This window comes from Eschrichtius robustus, chromosome 3 (genome assembly GCF_028021215.1).
Source record: "Eschrichtius robustus isolate mEscRob2 chromosome 3, mEscRob2.pri, whole genome shotgun sequence".
Lineage (NCBI taxonomy): Eukaryota > Metazoa > Chordata > Mammalia > Artiodactyla > Eschrichtiidae > Eschrichtius > Eschrichtius robustus.
In genome coordinates, this window is record NC_090826.1 from 99,458,720 (window position 1) to 99,482,289 (window position 23,570).

The 23,570-nt window shown below is 50.0% G+C and overlaps 1 protein-coding gene across 3 annotated transcripts; it reads left to right on the top strand.

The window, feature by feature from the left end:
- Window positions 1–726: 726 nt before the first annotated feature.
- Window positions 727–23,464, top strand: MOV10 (Mov10 RNA helicase). Of its 3 annotated transcripts, none has more exons than XM_068540512.1 (21): window positions 727–774; window positions 879–1,096; window positions 13,430–13,633; window positions 13,883–14,118; window positions 14,314–14,572; window positions 15,888–16,022; window positions 16,652–16,820; window positions 17,591–17,745; window positions 18,003–18,179; window positions 18,290–18,437; window positions 18,838–18,996; window positions 19,251–19,354; window positions 19,568–19,665; window positions 19,767–19,983; window positions 20,791–20,908; window positions 21,126–21,317; window positions 21,545–21,619; window positions 22,532–22,657; window positions 22,739–22,827; window positions 23,082–23,203; window positions 23,282–23,464. In XM_068540512.1, exons 2-21 carry the CDS (start codon window positions 960–962, stop codon window positions 23,365–23,367), a joined length of 3,006 nt encoding a protein of 1,001 aa, XP_068396613.1. In that variant the 5' UTR covers window positions 727–774; window positions 879–959; the 3' UTR covers window positions 23,368–23,464. The 3 variants fall into 3 exon arrangements, with proteins under 3 accessions (XP_068396613.1, XP_068396614.1, XP_068396615.1); XM_068540513.1 differs by having other exon boundaries at window positions 749–774; window positions 949–1,096; XM_068540514.1 differs by lacking the exons at window positions 727–774; window positions 23,082–23,203 and having other exon boundaries at window positions 781–1,096; window positions 23,282–23,445.
- The last annotated feature ends 106 nt before the right edge of the window (window positions 23,465–23,570 follow it).

The window sequence follows — 23,570 nt, forward strand, 5'->3', positions numbered from 1 at the left end:
AGTTTGTCTTAACAGTCCGTCTTCTGAAACTTCTTTTACTTCTCTTCCTGGTACTGATGCTGTAGCTATTAACCATTTATTGCCTGACGTAACAGTCTCTTGCTCTCAAGAAGCTAATATTTTGATGACTAGGGCAACCCTTAGCTAAATACTAGTAACAATTAAAGAGTAATACAGACTGGAGTGCAATTAAGTGCCCAAATATGTGGCTTAAGCCTCTCCACATAACGAAGCCTATGTGACAGAGAAAAGTAATGACTCTTCGTCCCAGCGGAGCCCCTTGTCCCTCCCTCCCACGCGTACTCACCTTTATCAGAGACACTTGGTTCTTTCCCCCCAAACTTCTTGGCTCTTACGCCTTCCTCCAAGCGTCTGAAACCCCGAGAAGGGAAAATGGGGGAGGGAAGGGGGGGGCGTGCCGCTCGCTTCCGTACTTGCCTGTGTCCCAGGCTGTCTGGGGGAGGTGTTGGACAAGCCGCCCCAGTCCAGCTGCAGCCGACCCAGGTCCCAGTCCCTGCCCTTTGCTCCCCTGCTTTTCAATAAGTCCCGAAGTCCTGGGAGGTGGGCGTGGGAGTTGCCCAAGCTGAGGCTAGGAAGTCCTCCCGGACGGTTCAGGGGGCCCCAGGCGATAGCCACGTTCGGATTCTGGCTGGAAGCCAGGGGAGGGAGCTTGGGGTAAGGGGAGGGCCCTGAGGGAGGGGTCAGACTCCTTAGGAAAGAGTTAATGGGAAGAGGGGGAGGGGATAGGACGAAGAGACCGAAGGGAAGGCTCAGGTAGGAAAAGAACGAAGGAGGGAAGCCTGGTGGGGGGAGAAGGGAGCCTGCAGGATCAGGGGTCAGAGTTAGGGGGTTTCTCCCCTGCTGCACCCTCATCCTAGGGCCGCCAACTTCCCGCCGCGGCGGCGACTTTCAGTTTCATTTCTACGAACCCTCCTGCCTGGGCCGCAGTCGCCGCCGCGATGCCCAGTAAGTTCAGCTGCCGGCAGCTTCGGGAGACTGGCCAGAGATTCGAGAATTTCCTGGTCGATCGGGGACTGGACAGGGAGACAGATCGCGAGCGGTTGCGGACCATTTATAACCAGGACTTCAAGACCAGGTACGGGCCGGCCCACTCCCCGGCCCCAAATCGCGGGCCCAGCTTGCCGCCAAGACCCCGGCGGCGGGGCCACCCTTCCCGCCCCGGGGCGCGGAGGGACGCAGCTCCCCCAGTGGCTCCGGCCGGTCCCGGGGCCGCGCAGTCCCCCCTCCCGCTCAGTGCCCACGCCCCGCCCGCGCCGCCAGCGCCGCCCGCAGCCCGCCCGCTCTGCCCGGGCCGGGCCCCTGCGCCGAGTCCCCGTGGAGAGCCTCCCCGGCATCCCGCTCCCCCGGCGGCGCGGGACCAGTCCGGGGAGCCGGGTGCTGCGCCCACGCGCCGCCCGCGGGAGCGGGTTGTGGGGGGGCAGCGCTCGGCGTGGGGGAGGGGAGCTCGGGAGGGGGCCCATGCTTTGCGGAAGCGCGGGGAGCGAGCTGCCTGCTGGTGGCTACCCCCGGTTGCGCAAGCTTTACGGGGACCCCCGCCCCCTCGTCGAGGGGCTGCTTCCTCGGTGGTTCACTGTCCCAGAGAGCTGAAGAGACGCCGTGTAGCAGGGAGAGTCTCAGGGAGCTCGGGGAAGAAGAAAAGGGCACAAACTGCATACGTACCAAACCTCCATTAGCACCTGTGGCTTCTCCATGGAGACCCGGGCTGGGGCCAGTCTCCTGGAGGCCCCTTCTCATCCTGTGGCTAAAGGCTGTTTGGTCCCCCTTGCCTGTTCCCATCCAAGTGAAAATCAAAGAGACTTCTCTTTCTCAAACCACAGAATTGTGCTTCAAAAAACCTCTATCAACAGGCTGCAGTCTTGGGCCGAAGACCAAGGAACAATTTTAAAGGGATAAATGTAAAGACTTACAGAAATAAATACTGGGTGACGGGAATTTAGGCTTACTAACAAACCTCTTGAAAAAGACCGTGGGTTTTCGCACACCAAAAGGCGGATATGGCTGTTAAAAGAGCCAAAGAAGTGTTAGACTGTGTTAATAGAAGTGTGGTTTGGGGTGAGGGGCAGGAGGTAAGTGATTCTCCAGATTGACCAGATCATTTCTGGAATATTGTTTTCAGTAATGAGTGTCACGTTTTAAAAGGGACATTAACGAGCTTGAGCAACATCTGAAGAAGGAGCAAAGATGATCTGTTTTGTGTCCTCACACTGTGCTGGGCACTGTGGGGAATATAAGGAAAAATACACAATCCCAGGGGAGCAGAAGAGGCTATGATATGCATACAATATACTATAATAAATGGTAAAATAGCATGACGATTATAATAGAGATAATAAGAAAAATGCTGGAGGAAAGTACAGAAAGAACAATTACCGTGGAGTCACATCATCAACACTTCACATCCATGAATTCACCTATGTCCAAAAAAATCAGTACAACGTGGCTCTGAACAAAAGTCTACGACTTCTTTTGGCTCTGTGAAAGAGGTTATTATTCTGATACTTGTTTAAATGGTGAGGAAGACTCTATTTGATTCTGTTGCAGTAGGGGTATTGCAATGGGGAGAGAGATCTAGCTCAATTCTCAATACAGCAAAGACAGCTGGGAATGTATAACCAAGAGCAGAGTGAGGGGGTCATGGATGGAAAATCACTAAGAGGAGACAGTAAGGGGCTGGGGGCGGGGCAAAGTTGAGGCCTAATGCAGAAGAGGGTTCAGAGGGGCCTGACTAAAGTTTAGTCAAAGAGAGAGTCTTTGTCATATCTAAATCAAAGTTACACAATATCTTCCAATACTGGGGGAAAACAGGCTATGTCAGATAACCACAAACAGGCATATAGAAAACTACATTTACTGTACATTATGGGTGAATTTAAAGGATTTCAGAAGTCATTTTTTGGTATGTACTTGTTTTTAGGCAAGTAAGATACCAGTCCCGTGAAATTATTAGGGAATTCGATGGAGAAGGTGGCATTGACCTTGGCCTTGGCCTTGAAGGCTAGATATCTTAGTACTTGGAGGAGGAGGAAAGACTAACATGTTGATTCATTCTTTTGTGAAACCCCGTCAAAGAAAGGGAGAAATGTTTGCCTTGAGAAGAGGAAAATTGGAGAGGACAAGGTAGTTATCCCTGAATATTTTAAAGACTGTCCTGGAGGAAAGGATTATACTTTGGTGTCACTCCAGAAGGCAGAACTGGGTTCACTCAACATGGCCCCCTTGGGGAGTTTCCTGGTGGCCTAGTGGTTAGGATTCCGGGCTTTCACTGCCCTGGCCTGGGTTTAGTCCCTGGTCGGGGAACTGAGATCCCCGCAAACTGAGCAAACCGAGTGACGCAGCCAAAAAAAAAAGGCCCTCTCACCCTCCACCGGGTGGAAGAGATTTCAGTTCTGATTAGAGAGAACTTTCTTACGCTATGACCTCAACCCTCATCCACCCAATGGGAATTCATTGCTTCTTCCTCTGGGCTCTCATAGCTTATGCTTCATTCTTGGTTATAGCCAGATGACACCCTGCCTTGTGTTAGAGCTAGTATGTGGCTGTCTCCCCACCAGACTGTAGAGCCTCTGAAGGCAGGGACAGGCCTTTTGTCATGTTGGCGCCTTCCCTCAGTCCCCAGCATAGAGCCTTCCAACTAGGTTATTTTATGATGTTATGAAGTGCCCTGCTCCCAACGCTTAACTTTTCCCATCTCTCGTTTTTCACTTAGCAAATATATTTAATTTATATTTAATTAATCTACTGTTTTCTTGGGCCTTGGTTCCTGCCCCTAGAGTGTAGTCTAGTAGGGAGTGGCAGATGTGTAGACAAACGTGTCATTCAGTACTGCAGGAGCTAGTATCGTGTTTTGATAGCTGGAGTTCAAATCCTGACTCTGCCACTTACTAGTTGCATTTGATTTTGACCAAATTTCCCTAACTGTTAAGTGTTTAAAATACTGCCTTTCTCTCAGGGTTGTGTGAGGCCAAAATAAGCTATCATAGGTAAAGCATTTCCCCTGGGTAACAGAGTGCATGGGCTTTGGAAGTGGTAGCTATCATTAACAGTGCTGGTTAGGAGTCCGTTATGGAATAAGTACTGGCATCGTGAAAAGTTTCTTAGAGAAGATGATTCTTGCCTTGGGCAAGAGACTCATTCTCTTATTCAACAAATATTGGCTGAATGCCTCCTATGAGCAAAGCAAAACTGTGTGAATTGCTGTAGATACACAGAAGGAACCTAAGGAAGGTGGAGGCAATTAAAACCAAATACTTATTTAATTTCTGTTGTGATAAGTGCTTGTGAGAAAAAGTCTAGGATGCTTGAGAGCATATAACGTGGAGACCTGACCTAGTCTAGGAACCAAAGGTTTCTGGGAGAAAATGATGTTTGAGCAGAATCTCGAATGATAAATGGAGTTAGCAGATGTAAAGCAAGGGGAGAGCAGTCCAGACTGAGAGAGTAGCACCTTAAAAGGCTGTGGGTGAACTCGCGAGAATGGGGGACAAGAGGCCACAGGGAGGCAGGGGCTGAACTGGGCAGGACCTTGTGGGCCGTGGGGAGGCGTTGTGGGTTTTTCTTTGTTTTGTTTTGTTTTTAATCTTAACAGAAACAGGAAAGCACAAAAATTTTCAAAGTAGGAAACTGACAGAATCAGGGTTTTTAGAAAGATCATTCTGGACCTCTATCCACAGTAAAAAATACATTTACTTTGGGGTCTGGTATACACAGCTTTCATAGAACAGTTTGTGTCCTTGAAAGAGTACTTACCTTCACTCGCTGCCCTCTGATATTTTTTATTCTATTTTACTCCAGTTTTGCAAGTCCTGGTCTTGACCCACAAATGAGAGTTGCAACCCACAGTTTGTAAATCCCAGAACTATATGTCCCTTTAAGATGGCTTCCAAATGTTGTTAGGTAGCTAGTCAGACATGAGTGGTCCTGCCCCATCCTGGACAGGGTCATCTTTCCCTCCCCCCACCCCCCACCACTGGTGACAAGAACACACCCAGAGACCCTCCCTTTTTTGGTTAAGGACCGCTAAGCTTCCAGCCAGTTTCACGACCAAGCAAGATATCAAAAACCCAATGGGCTTTCCAAACTGCCATCACCGGTTGGCGCAGGGGCACCAAGACCTAAGAGATGACTCAGAGTAACCCAGGATTCGTTATGCTGTATTTATAATAAATCAGCGTTGCAATTTTTGCCCCACCCCCACCCCCCTGTGGGTGGGGCGTGGCAGTTTATGCGTAAGCCCCTGTGCGCAAGGAGAAAAGTTACGTAAGCTAAAGCTGTCAATCAACTTGTCAATCAAATGACGCACGACACAGGGAGGGACTTTTCGCCACTCTCTGAAAAACCGACCTTATGCTCACTGCAGGGCTGCTTCTGGTTCCCAGACAGCCCGCTCTCCTCCCTTCTTGAGAGGGTACTTTTGCTTCGCCTAAAAACTTCTGCTGCTTGAAACTTCTCTGTCTCTCGATTGAATTCTTTCCCTCAAGAGGACAAGAACTGAGGAATGGCCGTTCTACCGGTAACAATCTGGTATTGTGTTCTGAAATACCATTCCTCGGGCTAGTAGGCTTTCCTGAACTGGGTCTAAACGATTAGTCATTTTTCACCCAACAAACAACAGGGGGCAGGGCTTTACAGACCAAGGCTGTCCAACGGTGGCAGAAAAGTCTGGAAGGAGGTGCAGCAGTACAATAGCTGGGAATGGCTGAGGTGCCATTTAGAATGGATGTGAGGTGGACCTGTTCTTCGGTTTCTTCTCTGAAATGGGGGGATAATAGTTGCTACCTCAAAGGGTTGTTGTGAGGAGTAAATGAGATAATGCAAGTAGCTACTTAGAACAGCACAAAGTAAGTGCTCAATAAATGTTTTCTATTGTTGATGATGTTATTGTGTTGTTGATGTGTCATTGTTAATTGTGGTGCGTCCGAGTGGGCCATATTAAAGGGTTAGACTTAGTCCTGTAAACCGTGGAGTCATAAATTGGGAGACATTATCTGATTTGTGTTTGTTGAAAACTCCTGCAGACTCTTAGGGGATGGACCAGGAGAGGGGGTGTGAAGTCAGAAGCAGGAGGAACAGTTCATAGGGCTTGGCAAAATGATAAGATCATCAAGCAGTTCACAGAAGAAATATAAATGACTAATAAACAGAAGGAAGGATACTTGATTATATTAATGATCAGGGAAATGCAGATTTAAACAAGATACCATTCTTTTCCTTATCAGATTGTCAAAAATTTAAAGGATTGAAGATTTCTGATGTTAGGGTCTGGGAAAGGGTTCTCTCAAATGATTATTAGTGAGAATGTAAGTTTGTACAACTTGTTTGGAGGACAGTTTGGCAAAACTTATCAAAGTAAAGGTTCATTATTCTCTTTGACCCAGAAGGATGGTTATTGTAACGTTTGAAATAGCCAAAAATTGTAGGCAGCCTGTCTATCACTGAACAAATAGTTAAGCACACCACAATGCATTCATACTGTGCTATCCTTTGCAGCCATTCAAAAGAGGTGGCTTGGTAAAATGTTGTCATGGAAGGCTGTCCATGGTGGTGAAAGAAGTCTGTTGCAGAATAGTATGTGTAGCACACAAAAAATATGTGTAATTAAAAATGTATTTTTTTTAATTCAGAGAAAAGGGCCTGGAAAATATATGTATCGAACAGTTAAGCAGGTAGTTGGGAGTGAGGAAGTGGGAGCCCTTAATGTTTTATGCTAGGTAGTCGTCATGTTTAAATATTTTTTAATACTTTTGGTAACCACTCTTTGACATCTCTTTACGCATGCATACTGTCATCCCTTGATATTCGAAAGGGATTGGTTCCAGAACCACACCCCCTACACACACACACACACACACACACACACACACACACACGCACGCACGCACGCACGCACCCCGCCCTGCCGATTCCAAAATTTGAGGGTGCTCTAGTCTCTGACATAAAATAGTGTGGTATTTGCATATAACCTATGCAGCATATTCTTCCGGGTTACTTTAATCACCTCTAGATTGCTTATAATACCTAATACAATGTAAATGTTAGGTAAATAGTTGTAAATACAATGTAACTGCTACGTAAATAGTTTCTGGTGTGCAACAAATTCAATTTTTGCTTTTTCCAACTTTCTGGAAACTTTTTTTCCAAATATTTTTGGTCTGTGGTTGGTTAAATTCTCAGATACAGAACCCCTGGATAAGGCAGGCCCGACTCTAGTTACATCACACCTATGTAAGTTTACCAACATGGGATCATGATGATCTAATCCTTTTTGTCGTGGACCCCTCTCATATCAGCATCCCACCCCCATTTCCACATTCTGCTCCACACTCAGGTAACTCATATCAATCAGGGTTTGTTTGTTTGTTATTGTTTTATTTTTAAAAGATCATGTTATACACATTTTCCATATCCTGATTTTTTTATTCATCAATACATCGTGGAAATGACTCCTAATTGTCTGGTATATTTTTCTAATGCATTGTTGGTTTTTTTGCCAGCATTTTGTTATGACAAATTTCAAACATAAAGAAAAGTTGAAATAATTTGACAGTGAACAATCTTATACCCTTGTTACTGAACACAAGTTGGTGTGCCCCACGCACAGTGAGGCCAAACAAACCGAACTGTCGGAGTCTGGAGGAGAGAAAGGTTTATTACAGGGCCAAGCAAGGAAAACAGGTGGCTTGTGCAGCTCCCCGATGTTTTTAGGGAGAAGTTTTAATAGGCAAAATCTGGGATGAGAGTTTCTGGTTGTGTGACTTTCTTCTGATTGGTTGGTGGTGAGGTAACAGGGCGGTGCTCCAGGAATCTTTTGGTCAGCCTGAAGTTACTGTCATCCACCTGGGTGGTGGCCTAAGTTCCTACAGAACTCCAAGGTATTGTTCTGTATATTACTTGAGGAGGAACTAGGACCCTGCCCCAAGGCTGCACTATTGTTTCTTGACTTCAATCCCCTTGTTTCTGCATTCCCTTGTTTCTGCTAATCAGGGAAGGACCCTGATTAGCAACGGTTTGAATCTGCCTTCTGGAACTCTGGGAAGGTAAAGGAGGCTGAATGAAGCTTATTTCTACAAACAAGAAACAAGGGGCACAGAAAGGCTTTTGTGCCACAGGATCCTGCTTGGTTTCACCTCACCTGGACTTCTTAATTTGTATTTGACACATGCCTGCCCATCGATCTATCCATCCAGATAGTTAGACAGATATATCCCCAGCATACGGGGATCTTAGTTCCCTGACCAGGGATGAACCCGTGCCCCTGCAGTGGAAGCGGGAGCCTTAACCACTGGACCACCAGGGAATTCCCCATCTAGCTATATTAATTTTTTGATGCATTTCAAAGTAAGTTACAGACATCAGTACAATTCACCCCTAAACACGTCACCATGATTATTATTAACTATAACAGTTCAAAATTTGTTTACGATATACATACATATATATTTATTTATTTATTTATTTATTTATTTTATTATTATTTTTTTTTTTTGGCTGCACCTCACAGCTTTTGGGATCTTAGTTCCCCAACCAGGGATTGAACCCACGCCCTTGGCAGTGAAAGTGCGGAGTCCTAACCACTGGACCACCAGGGAATTCCCATGTTTATGATTTTTTTAAAGTAAAATTTACCTACAGTGAAATAGACAAATTTCAAGTGTACCGTTCTGTGAGTTTTAACAAATCCATATACCTGTGTGCAACCCCCTATCAAGATATGTGACGTCACCCCAGAAAGTTCCCTCATCTCCTGTCCTATTTAGTCCTCACCCTTACCCACCCAGAGGCAACCACTGCTCTGATCTTTTTTTTTTTCTGAGATAGTACCTGTTCTAGAACTTTATGTAATGGAATCAGATAGTATGTAGTATGTACTCTTTTGTGTAAGGCATCTTTCACTCAGCATAATGTGTTTGAGATTCACCCATGTTGTTGTATCAGTAGTTGCTTTTTACCACCGAATATAAATCACAGGGACTTCCCTGGCGTTCCAATGGTTAAGACTCCATGCTTTCAACGCAGGGGGCCCGGGTTCGATCCCTGGTCGGGGAACTAAGATCCCACATGCTGCACAGTGCAGCCAAAATTGTGTGTGTGTGTGTGTGTGTGTGTGTGTGTGTGTGTGTAAATCATAGTTTGAAGGACAGTGTTTTCAGTTTGGGGCTATTTTGAATAAAACTGCTATGCACATTCTTGTACAAGTCATTTTGTGGGCATATATTTTCATTTCTCCTGGGATATACCTAGGGGTGGAATTGTTGGGTCGTAGGATAGATAATATTTACTTTTTTTTTAATCTTGGGCAAGTTGCTTAACCTATTTTGGTGGTGACAGCAAAGTCTTCTGGACTGGTCTTCTGGTGTGACCTTGCCTGGGGTTAGGCTGTCCAAGTTCGGACAACATATATAACCTGACACTTAACATTCCAAGCCATTGCACAGCAGTGCTGTGTGGCAGCCAGAGGTTCAATGTTTGCATTGTTATCTATTTCATCTATAAAATAACAGTCTGGAATTATTTGATACTTCTTTCACCCATTCTCCCGGCAAGTACTTATTGAATAAATACCAGTGCTAGGTCTACACTAGATGTTATAGTCACATTACTTTCTTAATGAATTTTTAGTCCATGCATAATATAGTAATATATTCTTTTCATTAAAAATCAGAACATGATGTTATATGTTTGGTTTTACAAGAAACTATCAGACCTTTTTCTAAAGTGATTATACCATTTTATATTCCAACCAACAGTGCACGAGCGTTCTGGTGTTTTTGTATCCTTGTCAGCGTTTGTTGTTGACAGCCTTTTAAATTTTAGTCATTTGAATGGGTGTGATGCATTCTTTTTAATGGTTGTGTAATATTCTATAGTGTGGGTGTTTACAACTTATTCAGCTATCTCCCTATTTATGGGCGTTTGTTTCGTTTTCAATTCTTGGCCACTGAGAATGACTCTACAGTAAGCATCCTTGAACATATGTTCTTATATGTTGGTACTTTTCTTTTCCGTGGGATACATTCTCATGAATTAAAGGATATCTGTATATCAGATGTTTGGAGATATTGCCAGATTGTTTTCCAAAAGGTTGTAATACTTCACCTTTCTACCAGCAGTGTATGAGAGTTTTCTTTTCCACATAGCAATACGTGTTGTGCCTATTTTCCTTTTTTATCAGTCTAATGGAAATAAAATGATACCTCGTTTTTACTGTAGTTTGCATTTCTCTACTTTTAGAGCATCTTTTCATACTTCTGGGTCATTGGAGTTTGCTCTTTAAGTTGAATATTCAGTTTTTCTATTGTTCATCTTTTTTTCCCCTAGAAATCTAGGTGACTAGATGTGTAAAAGAACTGGTGCTTTTTTCAACTAGTATGTACTAAGTTTGTGATTTTTAAAAAAAAATTTTTTTTTAATTTTCTATGACTGTCACCTTAGACCAAGTGAATTTGGGTAGTAGTAATAGATGTGAGGTATAATTTGAAAGCTACTTAGGTGGTAGCACCTATAGTAGAAGTTGCAAAACTTGCAAAGTTGAGTTCCTCCTGCCCATGTGTCCATGCAGAAGCTCCCAAAGATAGGAGATTTCACCTTAAAACTGTGCTTTGGGCTTCTCTTAAAAGCCAGATCTGGCCATCTTGGGCCTGCATTCCCTGCTGGCAACGTCTGTCTGGAGATGAGTAACAGTTCCCCCCTTTAGACAGGACTTGTGCTCCGGGGTTTGCCCAGTCCCCTCAGGGTTACGTTTCCTCCCCAGCACTAAGCTGAGAGCTCCAGGGCATTTCAGAGCACCTGCACTTTTCTTATAGTAGATTATAGTATATTAGTGTAAGAAGGACATGTGTAGGATTACACATGTCCTTCTTACACTAAGGACTCAAAAATGGGACTGTACAGGTGCCTGAGACAGCTGCAGGTATCAGATACCTGTGGAGTCTGGCATCTGTCGGCATTTGAGTGTGTGCCTGATCCATGGAATTTAGTGACTCACTGACCAGGGGGCCCGGGTGAAAGTTTCTGATGACGCCCTGATTTCAGTCCCTTTGCCTGGACCCCTCAGCAGCGTTTGAGCCTGATACCTGATTCTCCTCCCTCTCTTAGTGGTAGCTGCTGTTTTCTCTTCCTCCCTGGGTTATGCTGGCCTCAGGTGTTCTCAGACTACTCACACTCTCTGGTTGTAACTACTACCTGACGTCTCCCTAATATTAAGTTCTGCTTTGCCTTTGGCCTGAGTTCTCAGCTTCTGATTCATGGAACTAGCTGCCTCCGGACCACGGGGATCTCAGACTGACCATGTCCACACCCAAACGTTGTGGTCGGCCCTTCCAACCTCCTCCTCCTCTTGTTTTTACCTCCTATCTCAGGAATAGTTCCTGAAGCCAAGCCATTAGTTTGGGTGTTGTCCTCGACTCCTTCCCTCTTCCCAGCCTCCACTCCCTCTCCTGTCCAAAGCCAAATTCTGCTAATTTTATATTCTCAATATCAGATCTGTCCCCTCTTCTATCCTCACCACTGCCTTGTTTGGGCCCTTGTCACCTTTTAATTGGACGATTGCAATGGCCTTCTTCTAACTGGTCTCCCTGCCTACAGTCTTGCCTCCAGCAAATCCATCCTCCAATCCTGATGCCTGAGTGATCTGAAATGCAAATATGATCTTGCCACTCCCCTGCTTAAAACCCACCAACGGGGTGGTTCTGTAACCACAGTGTAGCCTCTGGTGCAGGCTGAAAGTAAGTTGCTACTCTTACTACTACTGCTACTATTAGTACTACTATTGCTACTAATAGGATACTAATAATAGTAGCTAACATTTCCTGAGCATTTTCTATTGTGTTTTCAAATGATTTATTATCTCTTTAAGACAAATCAGAGCCGATTCAAAGTTTTCTGAATGGTATCACTCATTTGCTTGGGGAGAGGGAGAGGGGCAGAGTTATAGGCAGGGGGCACCAGGGAAATGTCTGTAACCATAAATGATCTTATATATGCTAGTGAGTGACCATGCTGATTGGGCCTTCATAGTTAAATAGGCATTACCATGGTTCCTAGGAGCTAGGATTTCCTTTCATTCCCTAAAAAGCATGGAGGGTGGGAGGTCAGCTGTCCAGATCTCGAATGTGTCCATGAAGTGTGTTGCACGTGGGGATGTCCTCTGGCTCTTGGGTGCCAGTAAAGGAGGAGAGCTTCTGGCCTTCAGGGTCAAGTGCAGGCTTCATGGCTTGGCATGCAAAACTATGCAAGACCTGGTCCCTGCCCACCTCTGCTGCCTCCAGCCAATCCCTTCCTTGCACTCTTCACTCTAGTACAACCAGACTGGGTGTGATACTAATCAGAGCGCACCTTACTGAGATCTTATGTGCCAAGCACTGGGCTAAGTGGACACCATAGTGTCCGTCTCTCATGTAATTCTCACAGCCACCCCGGGAGATGAGTCTGCCATTATCCCCATTTTATAGAGGAGCAAAGTGAGGCTTTGCGAGGTAACCGAGATGGCTCAGCTAGTGGCAGAGTGGGCGGTCCCCCCAGCCTCTCCGCACGTGTTCTCGGTAGAGCCCCCCCCCACCTCGGCTCACGCTCTGTGCTCCCCCTGCGCCTGAACGACACCCATTCAGCCTTCAGGACTCAGTTCTGATGCCGTTTCTTCGGGAAGCCACCAGGGCTGAGCCGACCCCGCTGAGCTCCCGACAGCGGGCTGGAACGGATGTGTTCCGTCTGTGCTCCTTGAGGCCTCTTTGAAGCCCCAGCATCTAGCGCAGTGTCTGGCACATAACAGGTCTCTGTAAGTGTTTGTTGAGCTGACTAAACTGAATTCCAGGCGCTGAACCTCGAGGTTGTTGTTCTTCTGACGTTTTCCCTGTCTTCACCTTCTCTAGGCCCAAACAAGCTATTTGATCTCTGGAGAAAGGATCCTTTCCCTCCTGCTTGGGTTCCACCTGCACCCTATGACTTCAGGGGGAAACTGCTGTCTGATCAGCCACCTTGCCCACACACCCTGGACATCTGTACTCTCTGCCCCTCTCTCACTCCTCACCAGCGGGCTGGACCCCGAATCCACACCCCTGAATCAGCTTCTTCGGCTTCCCCCTCAGCTTTAGCTCTTTCCGCTTCAGTGTTTGTATCTTTTCTGTCCCAAATTCCCCCTGCCCCCCACCACAAATCTTCCTTTCTCTCTGTCTTCCCTTAGTCCTCCAATTAAATAGCCCATCGTTGGGCTTTTCTCCTTAGAAGTGCACCGTCCACCACCTGCTGTTTAAAACAACCATATTTTGTCTTGAGGGGGTCCCATTGCCTTCCCTGAAAACATTAAAAATTCCTGCCATCCCCAGCCCCGTCCTGTCCCGCACAGAGCGGCCCTCAGATGCCCTCCCCAGCTTGCTGCCCCCGTCCCTCACTCCCCAGTCTCCTCTGCTCCCGGCAGCTTTGGGACCCCCGCCCCTGGCTTCTCCTCCATGCTGTATGGAATGAAGATTGCCAATCTGGCCTACGTCACCAAGACCCGGGTCAGGTTCTTCGGGCTCGACCGTTGGGCCGACGTGTGGTTCCCAGAAAAGAGGAGAATGAAGCCGGGGTCGGAGATCAGCAAACACCACAAGTCGCTGCTGGCCACGATCTTTTATGACAGGTGTGTGACGGGGTGGGGGGCGTGTCTGGCTGGGGAGAGGGGCTGTTGCCTCCGCTTGGGGTAAGGCTCCATCCTGCAAGGACTGGGGTAAAGGCAGGAAAGGAGCTAATTGGCCTGGGGGAGGGGATGGGTTTCCTGAGCACAGCTGGCACTTGGCCAGCCTCCCCAAGCCTGTAACTTTCTCGGAGGGCAAGCCCCAGGCTTGGCTGCTCCGGCCCCAGCCGTGATCTTGACTCCCACTCTCCCCAGGGCTGAGTATCTTCACGGGAAACATGGGGTGGACGTGGAGGTCCAGGGGCCCCATGAAGCCCGAGATGGGCAGCTCCTTATCCGCCTGGATTTGAACCGCAAGGAGGTGCTGACCCTGAGGCTTCGGAATGGAGGAACCCAGCCTGTCACCCTCACCCACCTCTTCCCATTCTGCCGGACACCCCAGTTTGCCTTCTGCAATGACGACCGGGAGCTGCCCTGCCCACTGGGCCCTGGTGAGTGGGTTCCCAAAGGAAAGAGCCTCTGGTGGACAGAGTCCTGCCCTAGGAAGGTCTGATGCTTCAGGAACGTGCTGTTGCTGGCCCGTGGGCTCCTACCTTGGGATGGGGCTCTGGGGGGGAATGTCAGTGTTGGGGTGCTGGTGGGAGGATCCCTTCCCCACCCCGACTCACTCAGCCATCCTCTCCCAGGTGAATGCTATGAGCTCCATGTCCACTGTAAGACCAGCTTTGTGGGCTACTTCCCAGCCACTGTGCTCTGGGAGCTGCTAGGACCTGGGGAGCCAGGCTCAGAAGGAGCTGGCACTTTCTACATTGCCCGCTTCTTGGCCGTCGTGGCCCACAGCCCCCTGGCAGCACAGCTGAAGCCCACGACTCCCTTCAAGCGGACCCAGATCACTAGAAACCCTGTGGTGACCAACCGGATAGAGGAAGGAGAGAGACCCGACCGGTAAGTCCTCCCTCCAACCCAGTCCTGGCTGGGGGTGTCCCAACACCACAGTGTGGGCCCTTGGGAAGAACACAGAGCCCCCTTTCCTAACTGTGAGTTAACTCCTCCAGACCTCAGAGACCTTTTCTGTCTAGGAAGAAAAGCAGATATGAGGACAATGTGAAAAAATTTCAAGTATTTTTGACTGTATGATGGATCATCAGTCAGCCAAGGTGGACACATGTCTCTCTCTCTCTCTCTCTCTTTTAACAGCTTTATTGAAACAATTCATATACCATACGATTCACCCATTTAAAGTGTACAATTCTGTGCTTTTTTTAGTACATTCACAGATATGTGCAACCATCACCACAATCCGTTTTAGAACATTTCATCACCCCAAAAAGGAGCCCGTACCCTTTACTTATCACCCCTTTTGCTCCCCATTCCCTCCCAGCCCTAAACAGCTACTCATCTACTTTGTGTAGATTTCCCTCTCTTGACATTTTATATGAATGGAATCATATATGTGTAAACAGCTCTTTTTGACATGTCCAGGTGTTCACAAAATACTGAACAAACCGTAAGACCATTGTGCTCTTTTTGTTAAAAATATGTGTGTAGGGGAATTCCCTGGTAGTCCAGTGGTTAGGGCTTCGAGCTTCCACTGCAGGGGGCATGGGTTCTACCCCTGGTCAGGGAACTAAGATTCTGCGTGCTGCGCAGCACGGCAAAAAAATTAAGTAAGTAAGTACATAAGTAAAAATATATGTGTATAATACAATTTGACAAAGAAAAATGTCTGGAAGGCTACATACCAAAAGGTTAACATTGGTTATCCCTGGATGGTTAGAATGTTGTTTATTTACTCATTTATTTATTACCTGTGTTCTGATTTTTTTTCTCTGATGAACATGTATTGTTTATGTACATATCTATATGCATATATATGTGTGTGTATATACATTTTTTTTTTTTTTTTTGTCCACACCACGCAGATTGTGGGATCCTAGTTCCCTGACCAGGGATTGAACCCAGGCCCCCTGCAGTGGAAGCACAGAATCCTAACCACTGGACCGCTAGGAAATTCCCTATATATATATATTTTTAAATGCTTCCAAGTATCATGCTTTCCAAAAATGAGGATGGTCCAACCTTGGCGTGAGCAGCCTCATGAGACAGTGAGTCCTGTCTCCTAGGGCAAAGGCTGCCGACCCCCTTCAGCAATAGTGTTGAAGCAGAGCCTTGTGCTTTCTCTAGGGAGGGGCCTTCTCAGAGACTCTGAAGGTGAAGGGTCTCTGTGTTTGTAATAGCTTTTCTTCTCTCCCTCCTGCAGTGCTAAGAGCTATGACCTGGAGTTAAGTATGGCACTGGGAACGTACTACCCACCCCCCCGCCTCCGGCAGCTGCTCCCCATCCTTCTTCAGGGAACAAGTATCTTCACTGCCCCAAAGGAGATTGCTGAGATCAAGTAAGTACCACCCCTCTGCACCCTTTGTGCTGCTTTATATGTTTCTTTTCCACTGGCTTCTTCCCACTGCCCCATGCCTCTGTCCTCAGCCTCCTGTGCTCAGTTCATTCTTCCCCTTACTGAGCACATGCCATGTGCCAGGCACCATTCAAGGTGAATCACTCGCATGATGGCCCTGACATCCTAGTTGGGGAAAGTGAGCATCTATCATCTTATTTCATGGAGTGATGAGTGCTATGAAGAATTAACTGAAGCTAAAGCAGGGTAAGGGGTGGGCTGTGCTATTTTGCAGAGGGCAGCTAGTCCTGGCCTCTTTGAGGAGGTGACACTTGAGCAGAGAATGACATTTGAATGAGGTGAGGGTGTGAGTAATAGAAGGATCTTGGAGAAAGGATGTTCCAGGCTCCAGGCTCCACAGTGCACATGCGAGTCAGGTCTGAGGTTGGGGGGGAGGGGCTCCCTTCTTGGACCCCCATCTGCTTCTCTGCCCTTCTAGTCTTCCCCGATTCCTGATGTCTTCATAGTCCCAGAGCTGCAGAGGGAGAGGGTGGATGCTCCCGGACATGGGGGTTGCCTGACCCATCCCGTTCCCGTCCCCTCCCTCCAACCCCCTCACCCATCACTGCCAGGGCCCAGCTGGAGACACCCCTGAAGTGGAGAAATTACGAGGTGAAGCTCCGGCTGCTGCTGCACCTGGAGGAGCTGCAGATGGAGCACGACATCCGGCACTATGACCTGGAGTCGGTGCCCATGACCTGGGACCCCGTAGACCAGAATCCCGGGCTGCTCACGCTGGAGGTCAGGGGTTGGATCGGTAGCGGGGAGGATGGACTCGAGTTAGCCAACCCACAGGCTGTGGGAAGAACAAAAGGAAGATGAAGTTTTTCCTGTCCCAGAGGGCTCAGCAAGTTGCCGAGTGGGCATCTGGGCCCCAAAAGAGGTGTCAGAGCAAGGCAATAGGGAGGACTGGGGTTTTAGTCTAGACTTTGCTACCACTGGCTGTGTGACCTTGGGCAAGTCTTTTGCTATCTCTGGGCCTTAGTTCCCTCACCTGAAAAGCATGAAGCTGGACTAGATAATTCTTAGAGCCCTCTCCAGCTCTCAGATGTTGAATGTGTACATCTAAGCCCGGAATTACACACGAGAATGGATCCCTGCACACTTGTGCTGAGAAAGGCGCTCAGTGAGAAGGGACGGCAGGTGAGGATGATCAGGGAAAGTTTCCTAAAGGAATTGAGTTTTGAACAAGATTTTAAAGGCAGAGTAGGAACAGAGCTGGCCAAGAGGGCAACCGGACTTTCTGGGAAGCTGGCCTCCAAGTCTTGAAATCATGCCCTGGAGGGTTTCCAGGATTCCTGGGCTCAGCATCTCTGAGCACCTTGAGCAGACTTGTCCCTTCCTCATCTCCCCTGACTCTTGCCCTGTCTGGCAGAAGAGGAAAGAGGCAAAGCTCCCTGAACCTGGGGTACAGGGTAGATCCTCAGAACTTGTGTCTCAGTTGGGGTCTGGAGTGGGCCCTCCACTGGCCATCTCCGGGCTAGAAGCTTGCTGGTGTTTGTGCCCCATAGGTTCCCGGGGTGGCCGAGAGCCGCCCCTCAGTGCTGCGGGGTGACCACCTATTTGCCCTTTTGTCCTCTGAGACACACCAGGAGGACCCCGTCACCTACAAGGGCTTTGTGCACAAGGTGGAACTGGACCGGGTCAAGCTAAGTTTTTCCACAAGGTAGGTGTTGGGGGAACCCTGAGCTGCAGGAAGGTCTCCAGGTGTCCCGGAGGCCAAGGGAGGAGGGTGTTTCTCCCCAGAGTGAGTGGGACCCCAGGGACAGGGCAAGGGACCCTGAGACGCCTCACCATCTTCTTCTCCTGGAGGATTGCTTGGAGGTCTGGGAAAGGGAGTGGAGTAGATGGAGAGAGTCCTGGCCTTTTATTGCCCACCCCCCCAATTGGAATTCTTCCCCCTCTCTCTCCCCCTTCCCAAAGCCTCCTGAGCCGCTTTGTGGATGGGCTGACCTTCAAGGTGAACTTCACCTTCAACCGCCAGCCCCTGCGGGTGCAGCACCGTGCCCTGGAGCTGACGGGGCGCTGGCCGCTGTGTCCCCTGCTTTTCCCTGTGGCCTCTCGTGGGGTCCCGCTGCTGCCCTCAGATGTGAAGCTCAAGTGAGACTGTGGGCAGGGGCTCTGGGGCCACTTGGAGTGTGGGTGTAGGGGACGGGGTCAGGGAGGCCTCTGGGACGCGGACAATATCGTGTTTGTGGCCCCTCCGCTAGGCTGTACGACCGGAGTCTGGAGTCCAACCCGGAGCAGCTGCAGGCCATGAAGCACATTGTTATGGGTACCACCCGCCCCGCCCCCTACATCATCTTTGGGCCTCCAGGCACTGGCAAGACTGTCACCTTAGTGGAAGCCATCAAGCAGGTGGGGCCTGAGCGTAGACCTGTGGCCTACACTCTGACTCCCCCCCTCCCCGGGACAAAGCAGTTGTCCCCAGGTTCTGGTTCCTTCCGGCTCCCTGAACGCACGCCCCCGAACTGGCCTCGAGGGCCAGTGTGGCTGTCGAGCACTGCGTGCAGCTTGGGTACTGCACGTCTCAATCCCCGTAGCCTTGTATAATTACGGCAACAGTTTTCCAGCATTAAAGGACTGCTGGACTAGCAGGGGGCTGCTGATCTGAACTTGCCTTTTGAGTTACTCCCTCCCTCAGCAATGGGAGGCAAATGCCACACTGCGCCAGCCTGAGTCACAGGCACGTTTCTCCCTCTCCCCTCCCCCTGGAGACCAGAAGCTGCTTCCCACACTGTGCTCATCCCCACCCCAGGTGGTGAAGCACTTGCCCAAAGCCCACATCCTGGCCTGTGCTCCGTCCAACTCGGGGGCCGACCTCCTCTGTCAGCGCCTCCGGGTCCACCTGCCCAGCTCCATCTACCGCCTCCTGGCTCCCAGCAGGGATATCCGCATGGTGCCTGAGGACATCAAGGTACTTGGGGAAGGCAGGGGACCAAGGGGTGGCGGGTGCTGCTCTGGGTAGGCGCTGGGGCCAGGAAACTAGGAGACCTGGATTCTGATACTCGCTGTGTGACCTTGGGTGGGTCAGGACTGCTCTCTGGGCTTCAGTTTCCCTGTATGTAAAGTGAGAGAGGTAAATAAAATTGCCTGGGGGGGCCCAGACCCAGAGCAAGGGTGAGAATGGAGATGGAGCCAAGCTGACTCCCCTCCCTGCACAACCCTCAGCCCTGCTGTAACTGGGATGCAAAGAAGGGGGATTACGTGTTTCCTTCCAAGAAGAAGCTGCAGGAATATCGTGTCTTAATTACCACGCTCATCACTGCCAGCAGGTGGGAAGTTGTGTGTGTGTGTGTGTGTGTGTGTGTGTGTGTGTGTGTGTGTGTGTGTGTGCATCTCTTAAATTGTGTGTTAAGAGGTAGCGGGCTGGGGAAATGGGGAAGAATGATGCCTGGGGAGTTGGGGGGAGGGCCAGCTTGGGGGAGCATTCAGGTTTGGTAGTCGCGTGCCTGGATGTGACCCCTGCCTGGCCTGACACCTCCCAGGTTGGTCTCGGCCCAGTTTCCCATCGATCACTTCACACACATCTTCATCGATGAGGCTGGCCACTCCATGGAGCCAGAGAGCCTGGTGGCCATAGCAGGTGAGGGGTTCGGGGGCGGGGGGGGCTGCGAGTGTGTCACCCCACGTGGCATCGGGGAGGTCCCACCACACACCTTTCTCCTCACGCTACCCATCTCCCAGGGCTGATGGAAGTCAAGGAAGCAGACAATCCAGGAGGGCAGCTGGTGCTGGCAGGAGACCCTCGGCAGCTGGGGCCTGTGCTGCGTTGCCCGCTGACCCAGAAGCATGGGCTGGGGTACTCACTGCTGGAGCGGCTGCTCACCTACAATGCCCTGTACAAGAAGGGCCCTGATGGCTATAACCCCCAGTTCATAACCAAGCTGCTACGCAACTACAGGTATCCCGCACCCTCTGTGTCATCCCCTGCCTTCACACCCTCTGCAAGCCCAGCTGGCGGCTCCATCCCACAGTCCTCAGAGGCTGCGTGATGCAGAAAGACTATCAGCTGGAAGGTGGGAGTTCTTCTCTCCAGTCCCGTCACTGCTCCTCCAGTTGCTTATCTGTACCTCAGGGGATGGTCAGTGGTTCCTAGACACCGGAATATATCTGATGCTGGTCCCAGGTGAAGTTTCTAGGCGTCCAAGGAGAAATGAGAAAAACAGGGACAATGTATTTTTTCATAAACCTAATGGTTATTCAAGTTAAAGAGCTATGCTTCCTTTAGTCAGTGAGTTCATATATCTAAAATGCTCAGATGAGTTCCTGCATCTTTAGTTCCTTAGATGAGTCCACTAGGAATTCAATAAATGTTAGCTGTTGTGTTAGTACTGCTGATATTTTTGGATTTAGCACATTATCTCATCCAATAGTGGCGACAGTAGGTGATTCTTGCTTTTGTATTGTCCTTCCTTGGCAAAATTGAAACTTGAGAATGGGCCCCTAATTTCTTGGTGTTTTCATTTAAATTTGACTGGTCTATGAAATCTGTGGATTGGATGTTCTCAGGAGCCACATTTGGTTCTGCTTTCTGTGGTTAACAGTGCCCAGCAGCAAAAACTGTAGCTGAATGAGTCTGCTATGCAGTGGGCAGGAAGACAGGAGGATAGTGTGTGTGAGCTCCAAGCAGGTGGAGCGGAGGTCCCTGAGGGTGGGGCAGAACTAATCCGCCCCCCTGGTCTTGCTCTTCCTTCCTTCTGCCTTCCAGGTCTCACCCCACCATCCTGGACATTCCTAACCAGCTGTATTATGAAGGGGAGCTGCAGGCCTGTGCGGACGTTGTGGACCGAGAGCGCTTCTGCCGCTGGGAGGGTCTGCCTCGACAGGTGAGGCTGAGCGGGGCTGGGGCTCAGGCTCCTACCCCTGTACCCCAGCCTCCCTCTTATTGAGGGTGCTGGGTAGCAGGAGGCTCTGAGTAGAAGCCATGAGCCCCTCCCTTTGTCACCTAGGCCTGGGATCCCCCACTCCCTGGAAGGGTTTGAGGGTGGGAGGGAAGGGAGGCAGGGAGGTCCAGCTGAGGGTTTCCCCTGACTCCGTGTCCAGGACTTTCCCATCATCTTTCACGGCGTAATGGGCAAGGATGAGCGTGAAGGTAACAGCCCGTCCTTCTTCAACCCCGAAGAGGCTGCCACGGTGACTTCCTACCTGAAGCAGCTCCTGGCCCCCTCCTCCAAGAAGGGCAAAGCCCGTCTGAGCCCCCGAAGCGTGGGCGTCATCTCCCCATACCGGAAGCAGGTCAGGTCCTCAGTTCCCATCAGGGGTGGGTCCCCCCAGATGGTACCTCCTTAGCCAGACCACTAGGCAGAGGGTCCAGCTCAGGCCTCCGCTGGCCCCATATCTCAAAAGAGTGCAGAGGTCAGCTGCATCTCCCTCTTTGCCCCCCAGCTCCCTGGCCTCCTGCCTGGCACCCTCTTGCACTGGTGTAATGGCATGAGAGAAAGGCACCTGTCCCCATCTTCCAGGTGGAAAAAATTCGTTACTGCATCACCAAACTTGACAAGGAGCTTCGGGGACTGGATGACATCAAGGACTTGAAGGTGACCCTCACCACTGTTTCACATTCCCTCCCTGACTTCTGTCCCCCTCGCTTCCCCACTTCCAGACACCTCCTCGGGTCCCTGCCCCACTGCTGCAGGCCAGCCCAAGTCCCTGCTCCACCCTCGCTGCCTGAGACAAACTTGGGCTTTCCCCAAGCCTCTCACTCCTGGAGATCCCAACTTGTAGGTCTGGGATGGGACCCGGAAGCCCGCGTGTTTAGCAAGCACCTCACATGATTCTTATGATCAGGCTGGTTTAAGGTCTCTGCCCTAAGGAGAAAGTCCAGACTCCCCAGCCTGCCTGACCTGTCATGTGATGATGTCCCCACTCACCTCTCCCACCCTCTGAGTCAGTCGGCAGCTCAGTTCTTTCTCAGATAAGAATCACCTGGAGAGCTTTTAGTGCTGCCAGCGCCAGGGCTCCACCCAACCAATTAACACAGCTATCTGGGGGCAGAGCCAGGGCATCAGGTTTTTTTACGGGCTCCTCAGGTGATCTCCCGTGCAGCCAGGGTTGACACCCAGGGCTTTAAGAGTTAGAGGCCTCTCCCATGGAAATTCTGATTCTGGAGGTCTGGGTTAGGGCCTAAGGTTACATAAACAAGTACTGAGTGATTATCTTCAGGAAAGTTTGAAAAACACTGCTGAGTTACTGTTCTTTGCAGTCCTGTGTTCTTTGCTTAGAACCCTTTCGAGCCCCCACCCCTTTAACTGGATTCAGCCTTCAGGTTTCAGCTTCCATGGCACCGTCCTGTCCTCTTTCCTGCCCAGCAGGACACTGGCTCACTCCACTGTGACAATTGCCCTCAGGCTCACTGAGGCGAGGCGGGGCTGGTCCCTGGGTCCCCCACTGCCTCCCTCCTCTCTAGGTGGGCCCGGTGGAAGAGTTTCAAGGCCACCCCTCCCCTCTAGGTGGGCTCCGTGGAAGAGTTTCAAGGCCAGGAGCGCAGTGTCATCCTCATCTCCACCGTGCGGAGCAGCCAGAGCTTTGTGCAGCTGGATCTGGACTTTAACCTGGGTTTCCTCAAGAACCCCAAGGTTCAGGGGCTGGGGGGTGGCAGGGACTCCTCCTTCCTGAGGGCCCTTCCCTGCCGTGACCCCAGCACTTCTTCTCATCAGAGGTTCAACGTGGCTGTGACCCGGGCCAAGGCTTTGCTCATCGTGGTGGGCAACCCGCTCCTGCTGGGCCACGACCCCGACTGGAAAGTGTGAGCATCCCACCCGCAATCCCTCTTGGTGCCCACAGCCCCCAGCCTAGGACAGCTGTAGTTTTATGAAGCACCCTTGGGGCTCAGTGAATCTTCCAATCTATTTATCTTAACAATATCCCCATTTGCCAAGGTTAAGTAACTTGCCCCAAGGCACAGGCCCCTTGTGCAGGACCAAGGCTGGGCCTCCAGCCTCTGCTGGTACTCGGCCAGCCTTGTGCAGCTGTGTGTGTGAATGTCCCTGTACCCCACAGATTCCTAGAGTTCTGTAAAGAAAACGGGGGGTATACCGGGTGCCCCTTCCCTGCCAAACTGGACCTGCAGCAGGGGCAGAACTTACTCCAGGATCTGAGCAAACTCAGCCCCTCTACCTCAGGTATGGCTGGGCTAGGTGGGGGACAGTGCTGAGGGAGGATGTGAAGTTACTAACAAAGCTGGCCTCCTCTCTTTATAGGACCCAAAAGTCACGACTACCAGGAGCGGGAGGGTGAAGGGGGCCTGCCCCTGCAAGTGGAGCCGGAGTGGAGGAATGAGCTCTGAGGACCGCCCACCCGACCCTTCCCCTGCTGCTAACATCAAGCTGCTAACAATTGGGGGAAGGGGGAGGAAGTAAAACTGAAAAAAAAAAAAAAGCTTATTCTATGCAAAAGCCTCCTTGTCTCTTCAGCCTGGCCCCAGCTTCCTGAACTCCCAAGATGACCTCACAGGGGAGGGTGGGACCGTCACACCAGCCCAGGGCCATA